Source organism: Drosophila sechellia, chromosome 3R (genome assembly GCF_004382195.2).
Source record: "Drosophila sechellia strain sech25 chromosome 3R, ASM438219v1, whole genome shotgun sequence".
In the NCBI taxonomy this organism is placed as follows: Eukaryota; Metazoa; Arthropoda; class Insecta; order Diptera; family Drosophilidae; genus Drosophila; species Drosophila sechellia.
This window is the reverse complement of record NC_045952.1, coordinates 29,654,340-29,672,142: the sequence shown is the minus strand read 5'-3', so window position 1 is coordinate 29,672,142 and position 17,803 is coordinate 29,654,340. Positions and strand designations below refer to the sequence as shown.

The window sequence follows — 17,803 nt, the reverse complement described above, 5'->3', positions numbered from 1 at the left end:
AATGGGTTGCAGGATTTTGGACTCCCAGGACATGGGGGTGGCTAAGCAGGGACCTCTCCTCATTGGCTTTCGTCGGGGGGTTATCCTCTTAGCTTAACCCCATAAGGCCACAAAGGATGTTTGGCTTTATTTATGTGTCGAAAATGGTAAACGGGAAGCGGAATGCGTTGGGTGGCTTGGCTGGATGAAGGACTCATGGATTATGCACTGGGGCAACTCCAGGCTCCAAGCTGGGCCATCCAGCTGGCGACTGAATCCAACCTTGCCGAAACTGTTACCAAATAAGTTCCTAAAGTGGGATTTAAGGGTAGACCACTGCAGCACACAACATAATCTTGCGCATCCACTCAAATGTCTGTCATCAACACATTTTATATAATTACAACCGCTTCTAGGGACACTCTCGATTTTGTTTCCTCGCAACTAAAAAGCTTGTGTGCAAATTGTGTCAGTCGTCGGTCGAGTCTCTCGACTCCGCCCACCTGCAATCCCATTAAAAATGTTCGCAACGCATCCTTTATGCTGATAATAAAGTTACTGCTCTACATATCCACGTAATTTCCTTATTAGGACGCCGCTCCCTTAATCCCACCAACTCCCTCACCTGGGCTCATTCAATTTCAACTTTTTGCACTTTCGATGCAGTTACTTGGCGAAAAACTTACAAAAAGCAGTGGAGCACCAAACTCCGCTCTCCATCGAGAATTCAATTAAAAACTTCAGCTCCTGAGGGGAGTGAAAGTTGATGATGAAAAAGATGCAGGGAACCGGAGGCAGTGGGAGGATTGAAAAAATCATAGAAGTATTTTGATTTCGTTCGCATATTTCTGTTATTGCTGAAATTCTATACGGGGCAGGATTAGTGCCGCCCACCTGGAGGAGTTCCAGGAGTCTGGTCTCTGCTTTCTGGCATCCCTGGCCAGCTCGCACAAACGAAATAATCCAATATACATATTGTATTGTGCGATAATACTACGGCTCGCAACGAAGCCGGAGATGAAAAGCGGCAGTCCTGCCGATATCCTTGCTGCTTTTTTTATGGACATCCCCCCCAACCACCCCCCACCACCGACTCCTTTGTTTAACAATGCTTTCCGGATATCGTTCGGTTGTTTTCCCTCCATGGAGTGCGTTTCATTTAAATTTTTTGCGATTTTTAGGCAGTTTTATGCTTGGCAAAGTCAACAACTGGCGAACAGATTCTATGGAAAATCATTTCAATTTCTCTGGCAAATTTGCATACATTCGGCTCGAATGTCTGTCTGCCATTTGGGGCGCTTTGTGCAAAAGAATCGACAGATGAACAGATGATATAGCCCACGGAAGATTCCATTGAGGTGAGGCTTTAATGAAGCCAAATCACTTGTCTATCCATGACAGAGGGTTTCCAATGAAACCTTATGCCCTGCTGCATAAGTAAACAGAAATTTTCTTATTTCTCCTTGAGCTGGCAATAAATTACTCCGGCAGATAAAAGTAATTCGAGGAGAATAATTGAAATTGTAATTGTCGCAAACGATGGAGTGGCCTCCGCAGACTTTATACTCAACTGTGCACCATTGATTTCGGCCAGCTGCGACCGAAGTTTGTTTGTTTCTGGGTGTTCCCTTTTTTCTGCCAACTCTGCATACGACAAAATAAAAGATAATGTTGATGGTAAGTGCTGCACAGGAAGAAATTATATTGCAAAGTTTCTGGATTACATCACTTGATTGAATTAAATTGGTGTCAAGAAGTATGCATTCACTTTGCTATTCGAAAGGAATCCAAGGATCTCTCAATAGGAATGTTGCACACTTTTGGACACCCTTCGATGTGAAAACAAATGTTTTTTGTGTAGTATATTCTTCTTCTGAACTCCGGAATCTGCGGCCCATAGCTGGTCGAGTGACCCCTGTCCCATTCGGGCAACTGGCCAGCCGGGAAATGTGGCAATTGGCCGGCAACCGGCGCTAATGTCACCGTCTGGGCCTTTTTGGCAACCTCGCCAATTGGCAATCGTACGTGAGTTCTGTTTGTTTTTATGCGGCAATGGCAATGCAAAGTAAGTGCACTCGAGTTGCTTGGAAGGTACACATGAGGTCCGAAGGATGTGCATAAAAATCAGTGGGCTTTAAAGTTAACGATGCATCCCGCTCAATTACGGCAGTATAAACAACTTCATCGGCCGCTCCGCTTCCGGTTCCGCTACCTGCGCATTCCGGATTTGGACGTGGATGTGGGCGAGCTCGGCCCGCAGCTCCGCGCGGCATGCCTGCCATAATTGTTTGGCTAGAAAAAACAGCAGCTCGCAGATGCCAATCAGCGAGAAACCGGCTATAATGCCGCAGATGTTGCCAATTGTACCTGGCACGGGAACACACATAAATGGTGGGTGAGATGCGGAGATGCCAAAACGAGCATACTCACTGAAGGTCTCGTACCAGGCGCACTTAATAATCTGGCGAAAGTATTGAATGTGCGTTTCGGCAAAATAAATACGCACCACGGCCAACTCGGCGGACTGGACTGGGCCCTTTCCGGATCCGGAACTCGATGCTGGGCCGTAACTGTTATTGCCACGCGGTCCGGGATTGCTTCGCCTGCAATATGGAAATCTTTTACGACGGCAAGGAGTCAGGCAAGCCTGTCAGTGCTGGCAGAATATTAAAGACTATAAGTAATATTTAAAATTTTCAAAATAATGGTATTGGAATCATGGTGGATACAAACTAGTCCTCTACAAACAAATAAAATATGCTTTAAGTTCAACTTTAAAGTGGCATGCTAAACGGGCAGCAGTGCAGCTCTCGATTGGGGAGGAGTATGGGCCACCAACTGGCTCCATATGGAAATTGAAAAGAAAGCCTGGCATGGCAAATGAGTCGGAGGCACAACGGAGTCGCAATTTGCACCGCAGCGAATCCGCTTTGGCCAGTGGACTTACGCAGGACCCTTGATCTGGCTGGGAGTGGGCAGGCTCAGTGTCATGGCCCCCCGGACACTATAGCGCGTCTCCGTGCAGGAGGCCAGGCAGAGCGGGCAGTAGAGGGCGTCCTGCAGCTCGTGCTCCAGACCCGTCACGTTCTCGCGACTGGTGATGACGTTCAACCACTTGACTGGACGGTGGATGCGGGAGAAGGCGGGAGGAGGGAGACATTTATTCAATGAATTCGCGATTAACTCCACTTAAAACCCACACTCGTAGCGCTTGAGACAAGCCAGGTGCTGCAGAGTGCAGTAGATCCTCTTCTCGCTCCCATCGATGTATCTGTGCGGCAGGTGGAACGGAACGCACTCGCACAGGCTGACCACACTCTGCGCCCTGCAGGCGGAGATGCACTTACTGAAGGTATAATGACGGGCGAAGATCCACGGCATCTCGTTCTCAAACAGACACTTGCGCTGGATTTAAGCAAAAGGTTGTCCCAAAGAACAGCAAATACATTAATTATACTGTGCACTTACCACCGACGGGCTCATGCTGAGCGCCTCGGGCAGAGTCTCGAAAATCTTAGCCCTCACCGGCAACAAGGTGTTAAAGCCGGTCTCGGCCACCCGTTCGGCCACTCCGCCGGAGTAGGGGTCCGGATAGCTGTGGGGCTCGAAAATGGAGATCTAAGAACTGTAAGTAGAGAGAAGGGGACATAACCTAATATACTACCCACCATAAACCCATTGTGGCCATTAATCTTGTAAAAGTTGTCACTGGGGTCCGTTTTCAGAGTCAAAACCAATCCCATGTCGGGTCCGAAGTAGCGCTGCCTAAAGTCCCTTTTATTTACATATCTGTTAAGCGAAGTTTGTGTGCAAATTATTACACGGTGGTCCTTAGAGCCGGATATGTTACTCCTGCGCTCACCTTCCATCGTAGTTGAAGGTGCAGCAGAAGCCATGACTGGTCAGCGTCGTCTCAAACTTGTCCATGCAGTCGAACAGACGCCCGGCGATTCGGCAGCTCACAAACATGTCACTGCAGTTCGGGGTAAGGGCACTCATGCGATTCCTTGTATTGAAGAAGAGCTCCTCTTTAGCCGTATCAAATTTGTCCAGGAAACTCTGGAAGCGAAGAGCATTGTCTATGTCCATCAGATCCGAGGGATCGTAGTACATGTACATAAAGGCCTTCAGTTGGTCGTAGAAATGACTGGCATTGCGCTGCTTGGGATCTTTGCCACTTCTGCGAAGAATATAGAGTCATTTAACGTCATCTTTGGTCATATGGATTCTGGGTTAGACCCACAGATTGTGGGCATATTGCCAGGCCGCACGTTGGGAGATGCGGTTCAAGCTGCACACAGATATGGCCGGGAACTCCACCTTCCAAATGGGATACATCGGATGGTACATGGTGGTCACCAAGGCCTCCTGCTCCTTGGTGTAGGTGCCCCAGAGGAATGCAATTAGCACGGTCAAAGCGGTTATGTGGAAAACGAACCAAAAGAAACTGCGGGTGCACAGAAAAAAGATATGGTGGATAATTTAACTTATATAAAGCTGAAATATTAAAAATATTTAAGACGATAGAAATATTTTTGTTCATATTATGGGGAATGCGCGTAAAACCCAAATGAAATCAAAACTTTTCTGTCTGTGTGGCCAGCGGATTCGGGTAATGGCTAATGCTAATTGAAAAAGGCCATCGGCCATCCGGATGTGGCTGACCACCTACCGCTCCTGGATCCGCCGACCCGACTCCACTAATTTGCTGTAACAATGGAACGACAGGTTCTGCAGCAAATCCTTTAAAGCTGCGGCAAATGACAATTTTCGCGTATCCTCCGCGGAAGTTCCAGGTAAGTGGTTGGGTGCCAGAGTGCGGATGGGTGGGTATCGTGCTACCCTTCCGGGATTGGGTATCCACCAGGCAGCTCGGCCCACCGCCAAGCGAAAGGGCTTCTGATCCAAGGACTCCATTGCAACTGGCATTGTGCTTGCGAGTACGGGCCGATTTTAATGAAAATTTCGCAGTCATGTCGTGCGTGTTGTTGTAATTAGGCCTGGTGCTCCAACTTATTGCCAACAAATTAACTGCGACATGGCACGTGGTTGTCGCTGGGGGCAGAACCAGGAGGGCCTGCTCTCGATTCGTCTTGGCAATTTCCCTTAATTGTCAACAATTTAAAACGAAATTAGTTAAATGTGCGTTAAATGTCAGCCAGCGGAAACATCATCATCATCAGCAGTAGCAAGTTGCGTTCTTGTTTCTTGCCCCCCAAAAAAAAGCATGTTCCCCTCCTCCATTGGATTATGAGCTGCTTAGGCAAACGAAGGACAATTTCCGGTGGTGAGCATAGAAATACAGATTCCTACGAAATACTCAAGATTAAGTAGAGACAAATTGCTGGAAATATTTAATTAGAGGTTAGTCTGAGATGAAGCTGACCTCTAGTCCTCTGAAATACTTGATCTAAACCGCTGCTTTAAAGAGAGATAAACTTGTGGCTTGCACAGAGAAACTCTGCCTATATTAGCTGAAATGGCGAAGAGGACCTGGCAATCCGTGGATGCAGCCTGCATGGAAATGCGATTGTTGGAACATATTGACACGGACGGAAATGGCACATTTTCGCCTGGAAAAGGGGGGCTTTCGGTGGAGCGACAAAGGATTGTGCGACAAATTGCTCCCCAGGTGAGTGTGGGACCAAATTAATCTGCAAATAAGCAGTCGAGAGGGGGAGGGGGTGAACGGAGGAGGCAGTCGGCCAAGATAAACGCACAAAGCGCAGAAAATCTGGGAACGCGGTTGGGGGCGTTATTCTTCTCTCTTTTTGAGCCGGCAAACGGAAACGGAAATGAAAAATGTGAAAAATGCAATGCGCAGCGAGTCGCGAAAAACGACAGTCAAAAGCGAGAAAGAGGGTGCAGTGAAAATTGCAAATGCAAATTGTCTATGGTGCGTATGTGGGTATGCGTGTCTGGTGCACACTGCGTATGAGTAACATCGATGCTGACTTGTCCTTTATCTCGGCCTCAACCTCCCCGCGTCCCCTCCCCGTCGATTCCGGTGCCAATAGTTGCCATATCTCTTCCAGAAAAAATACGTATATATGGCGCAGTAAATCTGTCATTTCCAGACAAAAGCTCAAGCCAAGCGAATCCTTCCTCCGCCACCCACTTCCGCACCGGATGTTTCGCTTCGAGCAGGGACTTCCTCCGAAAAGGACCCCTGCTAAATTGATTCTCAATATTTGCCTTAGATTTCCTGTCTGAATATTTGCGTACAATTATAAAAATCGTGTGTGTCTTACTGATTGAATAATTAAATATGTGAGTTTTAACAGGCAACTTGACGATTCTCCGTGCAAATGGAGTAAATATTTTTGACAAATTAAGATCACTTAAGAACTGGAATGTCATAAAAGCTAATAACTATACTCTCCAAAACTATCCCTATTTTATCTGCGAGTTAAGCATTTCGTCCAAATCACAACCAAGCACATCAAAGTATAGCATAATTTTAGGTGGAAGATACTCTGTTATGAGCTGAATGCTATGAAACCTATTTGGCGCCTTTCATTACTCACAAAACTTTTTTTGTTAATAGGAAATGAAAAGTTATGTGAATCCTGACCTTCGATAACAAGCTTTTAGCAACAAATGAGTTATTGTCAAAACGAACACCAGTTCCAAGCACCGGAACTCAAGTGAAATTGCTAAAACTTGTTTTTAAGTAAACTGATTCCTTAGTAAGATACAAATTTGCTAATTAAATGTCGTAATTCCAAAAATGAATGGGTGATGAATATGATATTTAATAAGTCAAGATAAGAGTTGCTTAATTACGTGAATAATTTTATTGAATGGTTCGGTAATAGACATCTCTGCTATTGGTGTCCTGAATGCTGCGATAATTATTGATGAGGGGCCTCTGTCGTGAGTCCCTGAGGTTCCAGAGTTTTGTGATCTGGCGACGTGGATAGTCCAGAACGTCGGGAAAAACGGTCCAGGTGACCGCTTCGGCACAATCCGGTGTGGTCAGAGATCCTAATGAGAACCTTCAATGAGTACCAAGGATCTTTATGTGGTTACCCCAACTCACCATTGTACGTGAAGAACTCTCCAGTCACAATATTACCCAGCAACTGGCCGACGGTCAGCCGTCCGGTTATCGTGGCATTGGAGTTGTACTGCACGATTCTCGGCAGCTGGTTGAAGATCTTGTTGAGTCCGTAGTGCTGGGAGGTCTGCCGATCCACCGCCCTGAACATGACCCCCAGAACGGCCAGGCCATCGGGATGCATGGTTGCCTCTCCCATCGTCTCATATATGGTGTTCTTATGAACGATGTGCATCTCCACGTCGTAGCGCTGGAATTCGATGGCGTGCTCCGATCCCTTGGCCTCCCGCGATCCCCAATGGAAGTGGACGCTCTGGGCCTCGAAGTTCCCGGGCAAGAGACTGCCATTAATGGAGGGCCGCTGGCCACCTCGAGTTTGCGGTATAACCATGTTGGCTATCCAAATGTTAAATTAGTTTACAAGCATGTGTTATTTGATAGCTTCCTCCCACCTGTGTGCCCATTATTTGTAATCACCAAGGGGGTTTGCAATGGCTGATCATAGTTGTTGAAACGCAGGCGGGGAATGGCCACAATTTTGGACTATTTTGATAGAAAGTTAGCAAATCTCTAAAATAGATCACCCGCTGGAAACTTACATCTTCAAAAATCAAATCTATGGGTGACTGGTTCTCCCCACTTTGGCACGTTCCCGTCCAGTCATCGCCCTGCTCATCGTAGTTGTACTCGCCTGCTGCCTTCTCATCCGCCCGATCCTGCCTAATAGCAGTTAGATAGGCCTCCGGTATCTCTGCATATAGAATACATTCCAGCGATTATATTGGGCTAGAACTAAGGGCCTGTAAACTCACCTATATAGGCGAAAGTGCCTCCGCAAATGGCTAGAAGCCAGCAAAAACCGATAGCAAACATTGTAGGGCTAAGAACTTTTCGTGTGAGTATTTTCAGATCCGTTCGCCTTGGAGATTCCAGTCAGACTGTGAGCTTCTCGGTTTCAAACAGGACCATTTATACCAGTTTTCCCTGCACTTAACTTCTAAATGGGTGTGCACAAGGGGCTGATAAGCGCAATCGGCTTAGCCAGCCTATGGGCGCAATTTACATCCAAATTGCAAATGGCTTTACAGCTTTGCTGTTGCCAAACCAGCTTCATAATTGACTTTGACTGTGGCCAAGACACTGAGCCCGTAACTAATGAATCCTCTCCTCTTCGCTCTCTCACACATTCGCTCTACATGGCATATAGATCGAAGAATCCCTGATTGCTCTGAATCAGAATTAAATAGTGCAAGGGGGCGGAGCGCCATCACGTCGCTTGAATCATTGCGATGGGTGGTTTCCAAATCCAGTGAATCACTATTAATCAACGCCCACGGAATGAGTTAACGACTCACAGATTGAGGTAGGTTCGAGTTCTTACAATTTTATATAAATTTATACATTATATAATATAAAGATAATACTAATATATTTCCTATTATTAGTTGGAATCCCTAATCTATCAGCGCAATTGCTAAATTACCTGTCTGGATGGCAGGTAAACTCATTAGGCGCTTATCTTATAGTTCAACCAAGGCATTGCCCTTACTGATCTTGGGTAACCAATACTAATACTAATAACCCAGACTACCTCTCTTGTTGACACTACTACTACTACTTATACTTCAGATTAATGCACTTTACATACACTGGCTAAACTATAGATTTTTTTGATTGTTCAATAAAGGTTGGCTTCTATCACAACTTGATAGAAAGACTAACAGCTGTTGTAACAACTTGAGCCAAACTCAAATAGCATCTGGATCGACTTGCACTGCGAAAACCTTCGTCTTTGCTCTTTGTCCCACTTTTGCTTAATCCGTGGTTGGAACTTTGGGTGATATACTTACTCGAGATTGTAGCCTGTAGTATGTATCTAAGTAACATGAAGTGGTGGTTAGTACAGGAGTGTGTTGTATTTAGTTCATATAACTTATGATTTCGAAGATCTGGCCGTCCTATAGAACACAGTGCGATCGTTTAGACCTTGGACAATCCGATAAGTGTTGATCAGCCTGTTGCCCCAGTGGTCTCGCAACAGCCAAAACTTTGAGACGCACGAAATGGTGACAGTCGTAATCTCGGTGAAAACAATCCAGGAGACAGTCTCGTCGCAAAGGGGCGTGGTCAGTGAGCCTTCGTAGGTGAAGAAGTCCTTGTGCTTCACACCCCCGATCAACTGATCCAAGCTTGATTGGCCAAAAAGAGTGGCGTTGGAGTTTTCAATCGGCACCCGCACGACTGCCTCCATGAGCTTGGACAAGGGTGTGGACTTTGCATTGTCTTTCTACAAGTAAATTCAAGGAACATGAATTCTTCATACATCATTTCTATCATGGATTACCCTAACAATGGAAACCATGATTGCGACAACAGCTAAGCCATCCTTATGACGGACGGCTTCCGCAATATTTTTGTACTTCTCGTTCCGATGGACGATATGGATTTCAGCGTCGTATCGGCGCTTGTTAATCGAGTGCTCGGATCCGGGGGATTTGTAGGAACCCCAGTGGAAGTGAAGTCCATCGGCAAAGTAGCGACCCTTCAAACGGCCGCCGGTTATAAAGGGCTTCCTTCCATTGCTCGTCACGGGAATGTCTAAGCTAACTACCAATATTGCAATTAGTTGCGCTCTGCTTCGAACAACGAACCACTATACAAAGCCTACTGGAGTGTCCATTGTTTCTGATGTAAAACGGACGCTTAAGCAGCTTATAATAGTTCCAGAAAGTGATCGGAGGTGAGACCAACTTGTGTGCCTACCAGTAAGTGCGAGAAATCATATAAAACATAAAGTTTTGCATAGTTAGAATAAGTTTTGTTTACTGCTTACGGTTTTAGTATCCAACAAAATCGGAGATTGGTGTTTTCCGGTGGAGCAGAGGTCCTCCCAGTCCTTGCCATTCTTCAGGTAATTCCATTCCATACCTGCAAGTTTCAATTGAAGGAAGCAAATGAGTGGTTTCTTCTACTAATAACTGCCTTGTTAGTACTCATAATCGAATGCTAAATTGATTTGAAATGCTTATTTATTTTTTTAAATGGCTCTACTTGGTCGTCACATACATTTAACTTCTGGCATATGATTTACCATTTGTTGATTGATAAAACGCCAGTGGAAGCAGTAGTAACAGCTTGTGAAAAGCATTCGCCTGCATTGTTGTGGATTTCAGTTGTGATTGTTACTATTGCAATGCTATTATTATTGTAATTGACTCCAGATAACTCGTGTGTCTTATGTCGCTCGTCGGAATTTACTTAAATTTCCTATGTGAATGTGCGGGAGATTTGCTAACTTGGCTGCTGCTCCGACTGCCAACCTAGAGCAACTGGATAGGATCACAAATAGTCCGTTTACTCTCGGTTCAGGTGAGATTGGCACCGATTTCAAGTGGACTCCCACCGTATCGGATCTGATTTGGAACACCAAGAGGGAGAGTAGCTTACAACAGATGAAATAATTTATTTGTCTTAGAAACTATAATAAATACGTATCTTAAGTCTAGCTACAGTAGCATCACTTTCCCAGGTAGGCCCCACTCAGATCCTTTCCGATCCTGTAGAACACTGGGCGCCCATTTCGCGGCTGGATGTCCCGGAAATTGTTGATCAGCCTGTGCCCCTCGGAGTCGCGCAGTTTCCAGAACTTCGACACCGACGAATAGGGCACGGGCAGGACCTGGGAGAACACCGTCCAGGTGACAAACTGCTCGCAAAGGGGCGTGGTCAGGGATCCGCGGTAGGTGAAGAAGTCCCGCGGATTCACGTTTCCAAGCATCTGGCCCAGACTCAGTCCGCCCGGAATGGTCGTCTTTGCGTTGTACTTCGTCACTCGCGGCAACGCACTCATTACTTTGCTCAATCCCGGAAATATGCGATTGGGATTCTGTAAAAAGAGCATAAGTTATTTGTTACAAACTCCTAATGAAATTGTGTTCAAATGATTGATTCATATAAGCAGAAAAACAGCTGAAAGAATATTCATCTGAAAGTGACGTATTGGCACGTTTAATTTTCTTCGGCAAATTTAGTTTCACGGTGAAGATTTTCATTGCATCATCGTTCCATCACGTTGGACTAGATTGCACCCGGTTTCTCGGTACGATTACTGACCTAAGGTAAATAGATAGATGGATACTTACCTTCGCTATTTTCAGCATGACTCCAATAACAGCAATGCCATCTTTCTTGTTTTTCGCCTCATCGATATCTCCATACTTCGCATTTCGGTGGACAATGTGCATCTCCACGTCGAATCGCTGCTGGTTGATGGAGTGCTCGGATCCGCGGGAGATCGGGGATCCCCAGTGGAAGTGGAATGCCTCGGCCACGAATCTGCCCTTGAGCAGACCCCCGGTTATGAAGGGTTTGTTGCCGTTAGCAGTTTCTGGTATCTCCACGTGAGCTGCCAAGCAATTAGTAGCTTTCGTTCAAAACCATTGGCCATTCGATCTCTCGAACCCACAACCCACCTGTATGTCCATTGTTGTGCAGGGTGAGCGGTCCCCTCAGCTTTACGTCATAGTTGCCGAAGACGATCCGCGGCAGTGGGACGATGAGCGACTGCCGGGAAGCAAGACAATGTATCAGTGGTTATTGAAATAAATTAGCCCTTTCAGCGCTTCCATTTTCCACACCCATTAACCCTTGTAATGCAAAAAGTGGCGTTAAAAGAGCTCCCGATTGTTAAAGTAGTTATGTTACAAGCTATATGCCAATTTCGGCTATCACATTCCACATGTTGCAAGCCAATTATGTAAATTATGTAAGCACTGTGGCTAATTGGGTGGATAATAGTGCCAATCATCGGCAGTTATAGTTCATTTTCATACCATCGCATCATCAGTTGCGGAGTTTAAAGGGTTTCTTTTGACAAATATTATACAAGTTCTTATACGATTTCGTTACGCAGTAACAGCGCTTAAATAGATGCGCATATGAAATAGGGCTGAGTTTTGGCACGCATAATTAAATCGAATTTGGTGATACACATTTTTAATTTAATTGGTTTCTTTTCATCACTTTAAACTAAGTCTGAAGCTGTAGACCAACAAATAGTTGGTTAGCCTGGTCAATGAAATCATTACATACGGAAGCAAAGAAACTCTGACTAATTCTGATAATAAAAGGTTTTACATGTACTTGTTACTTACTTTTTGGACGTTTAATGAAATGGGTGACTGGCTTTCGCCCGATGAGCAAATTCCTCCCCAGTTCTGTCCGTTCGTCTCGTAGTTCCAGTGCGATTCGTCTTTATGATCATCTACAAGTTTCAAATTGAAGAAAATGTTAGGTCTGAGACGTTTTCACTTTCTTTCAGCCATCTAGCATCTGGTAATCCTATTAGCCAAGACCGTGAATAAATTCACTTCTGTTTTCAGCCGACTCTCTTATTTTGGAACCCAAACAAGGTATGCCAGAGTGATTAATCACAGTGGCTTATACAATTAATGGTAATGGGTGTGCACCCTTTCAAACTTTTAGTCCCATTTTTAATAATTAAGCTATCATAGTAATATTACTTCACATGTATCACTTCCTGCCATTGAAGGCTAGTTAATGCACTCTTATCACTCCATTCGATCGATCTATCTTAAGATCTGGGATCGAAATTACCATTTGATGTATGCTGATAGGCGAGCGGCAGTAGTAACAAAAGCTTGTGAAAGGCATTCGGCTGCATTGTTGCAGATCGCAGATGTGATTGTTCTAATATTACTAATAACTTAATTGGATTCCCGCGGACGCGTGTGTCTTTGTATTGAGATTCACGGCGTTTTCGATTTTACATAATTCATCCGGCGCGAATGTACGGGAGATATGTTGGCCTCTATATGATGCTGTTGCCACTGCGAACTGCGAGCAACTGAAACGGCCCACAAATACCCCGATATCTTTTATAGTGCGGAGGGGCACGGTGCCCACGTAGACTTGGCGTCTGCGGAGTCGGAATGGAATCGGAGTGGAATCGGATCGGATCTGAATTCGACACCTAAGTGGCGCGTGATTAGCCCCAAACGGTAGCAACAAGTGGCAGACTAATTGCAGCGCTGGGTTTTCGAAATGATAAATGATGGATCGCAATATAGACTATGGAGCTAGGAAAACCCAGTATTAGTTGGAAATGCGGAAAAGATCTAACAAAAGTAGCTTGAACTTACAAATTCTACGCACATTAGTTGTGAATGGGTTACTACCAATTTGATAATTTGTTTCATTATCTGTGCATTTCATAGTAACGTAATAAAGTATCCACGGGAGCTGCCACGTGCCCATGTCTTAAAAATATTTATTTATCAAACTTATTAGCATAGGCAAATTAAAATTTTTCCTTAAGCTTAATTCCTGCTGCGACCCATTCCAAATGCATTAAAAGAAAGTAGCTCTGAGCATTTGCATTTGTATTGTTATCGATGGCAAATTTTGTGGCCAAAATTATGGCAAATATTCGCATTGAATGACTGGACCAGCCCGATTAGGCAGAAGTTGCCAGTCGGGTTTCGACTACGTCATTGCCAAAAAAACAGGGAAATCCTCTGACCAGTTACAGCACAATGGCCTCAAGCCAAACTTCTTTGTCGAATGTTCCACTATTCCCCCAAAGTGTGTGACTCACAGGAAAGCGGCCAATTAGATCGGATAATGACCACAAACGATGTTAAGATCGATCGTCAGCATTGATACTACAATATTTGTCAGCGCTAATAATATAATATTTCTGTTGTCCACGGCGATTTCACTTTCCAACTAACCGAAGAGACTCAACTTTTTTCAGGCTATTCTTTTAAACTGTATTTCGTATTGTCACTAACATCTAAGTATTCATGCACTCATGCACTCTCCGCAACTATTATATATGTATTTTCTTAAAGTATAATGTTGTATAGTTTTGATACATGATCGCCCTAACGTCTTATCCATAGAAACGTAACAAGCGGCTCCTGTGCAGTCAAACTGCTCCTTAATCCTTGGATTTCCCCGGTCAGGTCAGAGTTCGGTGGCGAAATAAATGCGCCTACTGGGTCAGAAGTCACCCACCGCGTGGGAAACGAACTCAAACTGGCGCTCAATGCTGTTCTCCGACTCCAGCTCCAGTGCATCGTCGATGAAGTGCATCTCGACGTGCTCGCGGAAGGCATTGAAGGACACTTGGCCGGAGTACTGCTTGCCGCACATAGGGCAGGTCTTCTCCATTGCGTCGGCTGCATCTGCTTTGATTTTCTCTTGTATGATGTTAATTCTCTGGCTGGGCGGCGTTCCATTGTGTCCATTGTGTTGGTTCTCACAGTTCTTCAGCTCGCTGGTCAAGCTGTCGTCCGTTTCCAGACTTTTGTCGGCCATCTCAGGCTTTTTGATGGTTTTCTGGGCACATTCCGGACAGGGCTTGAGTGCTGCTTGCACATAAAAAAGGCGTTACAAGAGGTTTCTTTTTTTAGCATGAATTTCATTTTGTTGCTTACCTATGCGACTTTCTAGTAGAGTCATTAGCGATCTGAGCTCCTGCTGCTGCTTCATGGCCTCTCGCCTCAGGTCCTGCAGTCCATCCAAACATCTTTTGGCATCCACATTGGCATCTGGTTCACTAGTGGTTTCCTCCACCTTTTGCAGATTGTAGGGGTAACCTAGTTCCTCACTGCTGTCACCGAAGTCATCTAGGGCTATTTCCTCCAGGCTGAGATCCTTAATGCCGTCGGAGAGCATCTTTTGGCGAAGGTGAGGATTGGGGGAGTGCTGCGTAAAGGTCTTGGAGCGCACCAGGTTCTGGTTTTGCTGGGCTCGCGAGTCTGTTGAGCTGGGCACTGCGTTCAGCTGCTGATCCTTCGAGATCTGCGATAGGCGGGACCAGAGCCGTCTGTTCTCGTTCGATACCATGCCAATGTGCTCCTCCAGCTGCTCCTTTTGGCGCTGCAGCTCAGAGACCTGTGCTTTCAGAGAGAGGACGTCCCCAGTGACCCCGATTTCGTTTACACTCGGAGCACCTTCCGACCTGCTGGAGGCCTCCCTCAGCCGCTGGTTCTCCTCCTCCATGCTGGCCACGCGGCGCTGCAGCTGGATGCACCGCTCCTTGATCGTCTGCAGCGCCACTTGCAGTGCGTAGTTCATTTTGTCACTGGAGGGGGAGCTTGTGGATCCGGAAGTGGACGTGGAACTGGCCATGGGCATGATTTTGGCAGCAGATGCGTCCATTCTGGATTAATGGAGCTCCTTGGCACTTGGCATCAAAACAGTCGATCCGAATAATATACGTCTTTTTGTAAATGTTTGATTTTCCTAATTTTTATTGCGTTCTCATTAGTATGACCGTGCGATGAACTTCAAAAAATAATAAACGTTTACCGATAGTGTACAGTCACTAAAGACCGACATATAAAAGTAAAGTAACAAATTTAGCTAAGTTTAATTACTTAAACAAAAAGAACGAGTCTTGATTATATAAAGGAAGGACCACAATTTACATAGTTATTCAGACGCAACAGGTTTCACTGTACCTCAGCATTCCTGTTACGTTATTTGGTAGAGTGACCAGCTGGTATCGCGAACATCTGTTTTTGTTTACGCGGTATTATTATCCAACAAATTTTCCGATGTTTTGCGGCAAGAGTTTAGTTAACAATTTCTACAAATATAAAAGAAAAGTGTGGCAGAATGTAATCCCAATTGCACAGCGCTGCAAGGGAACTTACCACCCTCCGAAAATTCTTTTTTTCGGGACCGACAATTTTTCCTTGCCCAGCTTACAGGCGTTACACAAAAACTGCGGGTAAAATATTTAAAACGATAATGCAGAAGATTAATTAATAAGATTATTCAATTTTAGTGACCGTTTGGGAGTTGTTACATCCTTTAAAAGTCCCGCCAACTGTGTGAGGACCTACGCGGAAAAGGAGAAGCTTCCCCTGCAAAAGTGGCCCATAGATCCTTCTGTGTGTCCCCAATTTGATCTTGGTGTGGTGGTCTCCTTTGGCCACCTGATTCCTGCTAATATCATCAATGGATTTCCTCATGGAATGATAAATGTTCACGCTAGTCTATTGCCCAAATGGCGGGGAGCTGCTCCCATCATATATGCCATCATGAAGGGAGATGCCAGCACTGGAGTTTCCATCATGAAAATCGAACCTCACCGGTTTGATATCGGTGATGTAAGTTCATTCTTACCTTACCATTGTATGCAGTAGTATTCACGGCTTATGCTTTAGATTTTAGCTCAGCGGGAAATGGATATTAAGCCCGATATCTTCATGCCGGATCTGCATGCATCCTTGGCGTCGCTAGGAGCCGATTTACTTGTGGACACTGTTAACAATCTATCAGTAAGACTTAAGGAAGCCAAACCCCAAGATAGCACAAGGGCCAGCTATGGTAAAGTATATCGAAGCACTTCGAGAACGTATTTAATCTATATTTTTGCCTTCAGCTCCCAAGATCACCAGTAAAATCACAGAAATTATCTGGTCGGAGCTTAGTGCCTTTGAAATATACACTCGTTATCGAGCTTTGTATGGCTACAAAAACCTAACAACCAGCTTTTTAGGCAAACAAGTCCAACTGCTGGAGTTGCGATTACCGGAGAAGGGAGTTCCAGTCCAAGAACCTGGTGCCATCAGCTACCTGCGGAAGTCGAGATCCCTCATAATCGGATGTGCTCAGCAGAGCCAGTTGGAAGTGCTTCAGATACGCGTGGAAGGTAGAAAACCTATGAGTGCCCAGGACTTTAACAACGGCTTCCTGAAGCAAGCAAGGTCCTTATCCTTCACCGAGAATAAACTAGCAGCGATTTGATAACGAACGTGTGGATTTAATGCACAATGGATCCTTAGTATCTAGGCCAAGTCAGAGGGCTTGACTTCCTTGGTTTCGGACAATTGCTGCGTGGATTTTTGGAGCAGATTCTTGGTGAACCACATGGGACGAGGCTTCTTCATCTCAACGATGCGCTTGTTTTTCAGATCATCTGTGGACTGTTCGGCCTTCTCGCCTTCATAAAGAACGATTACTTCCTTGTCCACGGGATCTAGACCGAGTGTCTCCTGGATTTTCGACTGCATGAGCTCAGTCTCCTTCAGGACTTTTTGATAGCAGAAGGCTGAAAGAGTAACATTAACAGGCGCTGCCTCTTTGTAAACTTTTAAGGCTACTCACGACAAAGAACTCCCATCTCGTGGTCATGGCCACATTGCAGACAGGAGCGGAGGTTTCTCTTCTCCCTCAGAGGCTTCCAGTTGTATTCCGGATGTCCGAACTTCCGCTTCAGGCGTTTCTCCACGGATCTCCTGTGCTTCGGAACAGCCCACAGCATTCCGTCGCCAATAAGCTGCTTCAAACTGAATTCCGTGGAGGATTTTGGGCTGTGATCATGCTGAAAACCGGCCAACGCCAGAGCTGCGTAGAAAATGGGTAAGTCATGGTAACTTTAACTTGGGCTGGTGCTTCTCACCAGGCGGGTGTCCTCCATGTGGCAGGAACAGGTTCTCTAAGTTCCTAATAAAGTTTGTAATTGATAAAAACAAATTTCTAGACATCTTGTTACTTGCCCTTCTGAAATTTACGTAAACGTGATTAGAGATGCGCAAGAAGAAGCAGTTGTGCTATCGATATGTTTATAGAAAAACGTAAGTAGGGCACAAAATATATTCAAAAATGTTAGTTCAAAAAAGAGCATTAAAAATAGTGCAACTACTTTTAAAAAATTTGTCAGCATCCGTAAATAACTACCGTTTTAATGTTGCAGACCTTGTCACCTTATGTTGCCCACCTCTAGTG

At 45.2% G+C, this 17,803-nt stretch overlaps 7 protein-coding genes across 8 annotated transcripts; 1 reads left to right on the top strand and 6 right to left on the bottom strand.

Moving 5' to 3' along the window:
• Positions 1-1,674: 1,674 nt before the first annotated feature.
• Positions 1,675-4,908, bottom strand: LOC6612972 (sodium channel protein Nach). Its single transcript, XM_002037427.2, has 9 exons — positions 4,652-4,908; positions 4,223-4,426; positions 3,842-4,159; positions 3,648-3,768; positions 3,448-3,597; positions 3,180-3,384; positions 2,927-3,098; positions 2,410-2,582; positions 1,675-2,346 (listed from the first exon to the last, which is right to left on the bottom strand). Exons 1-9 carry the CDS (start codon positions 4,906-4,908, stop codon positions 2,141-2,143), a joined length of 1,806 nt encoding a protein of 601 aa, XP_002037463.2. The 3' UTR covers positions 1,675-2,140.
• Positions 4,909-6,753: 1,845 nt separating this feature from the next.
• On the bottom strand, positions 6,754-8,093 carry LOC6612971 (carbonic anhydrase 2). Its single transcript, XM_002037426.2, has 5 exons — positions 7,852-8,093; positions 7,639-7,790; positions 7,492-7,582; positions 7,022-7,435; positions 6,754-6,966 (listed from the first exon to the last, which is right to left on the bottom strand). Exons 1-5 carry the CDS (start codon positions 7,910-7,912, stop codon positions 6,776-6,778), a joined length of 909 nt encoding a protein of 302 aa, XP_002037462.1. The 5' UTR covers positions 7,913-8,093; the 3' UTR covers positions 6,754-6,775.
• Positions 8,094-8,206: 113 nt separating this feature from the next.
• Positions 8,207-10,422, bottom strand: LOC6612970 (carbonic anhydrase 2). 2 transcript variants are annotated; one of them, XM_032721780.1, is made up of 5 exons: positions 10,131-10,422; positions 9,873-9,967; positions 9,708-9,798; positions 9,384-9,646; positions 8,207-9,326 (listed from the first exon to the last, which is right to left on the bottom strand). In XM_032721780.1, the coding sequence occupies exons 1-5, from the start codon at positions 10,195-10,197 to the stop codon at positions 8,973-8,975; spliced, it is 870 nt and encodes a 289-aa protein (XP_032577671.1). In that variant the 5' UTR covers positions 10,198-10,422; the 3' UTR covers positions 8,207-8,972. The 2 variants fall into 2 exon arrangements, with proteins under 2 accessions (XP_032577671.1, XP_002037461.1); XM_002037425.2 differs by lacking the exon at positions 10,131-10,422 and having other exon boundaries at positions 8,207-8,915; positions 8,973-9,326; positions 9,873-10,002.
• Positions 10,423-10,482: 60 nt separating this feature from the next.
• On the bottom strand, positions 10,483-13,188 carry LOC6612969 (carbonic anhydrase 2). The gene is made up of 5 exons (XM_002037424.2): positions 12,656-13,188; positions 12,193-12,302; positions 11,512-11,602; positions 11,182-11,444; positions 10,483-10,925 (listed from the first exon to the last, which is right to left on the bottom strand). The coding sequence occupies exons 1-5, from the start codon at positions 12,720-12,722 to the stop codon at positions 10,557-10,559; spliced, it is 900 nt and encodes a 299-aa protein (XP_002037460.1). The 5' UTR covers positions 12,723-13,188; the 3' UTR covers positions 10,483-10,556.
• Positions 13,189-13,805: 617 nt separating this feature from the next.
• LOC6612967 (protein spindle-F) lies at positions 13,806-15,354 on the bottom strand. The gene is made up of 2 exons (XM_002037422.2): positions 14,500-15,354; positions 13,806-14,430 (listed from the first exon to the last, which is right to left on the bottom strand). The coding sequence occupies exons 1-2, from the start codon at positions 15,224-15,226 to the stop codon at positions 14,063-14,065; spliced, it is 1,095 nt and encodes a 364-aa protein (XP_002037458.2). The 5' UTR covers positions 15,227-15,354; the 3' UTR covers positions 13,806-14,062.
• Positions 15,355-15,584: 230 nt separating this feature from the next.
• On the top strand, positions 15,585-16,829 carry LOC6612966 (methionyl-tRNA formyltransferase, mitochondrial). Its single transcript, XM_002037421.2, has 4 exons — positions 15,585-15,800; positions 15,858-16,182; positions 16,240-16,402; positions 16,458-16,829. The coding sequence occupies exons 1-4, from the start codon at positions 15,625-15,627 to the stop codon at positions 16,820-16,822; spliced, it is 1,029 nt and encodes a 342-aa protein (XP_002037457.1). The 5' UTR covers positions 15,585-15,624; the 3' UTR covers positions 16,823-16,829.
• On the bottom strand, positions 16,818-17,604 carry LOC6612965 (39S ribosomal protein L32, mitochondrial). The gene is made up of 3 exons (XM_002037420.2): positions 17,478-17,604; positions 17,183-17,422; positions 16,818-17,126 (listed from the first exon to the last, which is right to left on the bottom strand). The coding sequence occupies exons 1-3, from the start codon at positions 17,560-17,562 to the stop codon at positions 16,864-16,866; spliced, it is 588 nt and encodes a 195-aa protein (XP_002037456.1). The 5' UTR covers positions 17,563-17,604; the 3' UTR covers positions 16,818-16,863.
• Between the last annotated feature and the right edge of the window lie 199 nt (positions 17,605-17,803).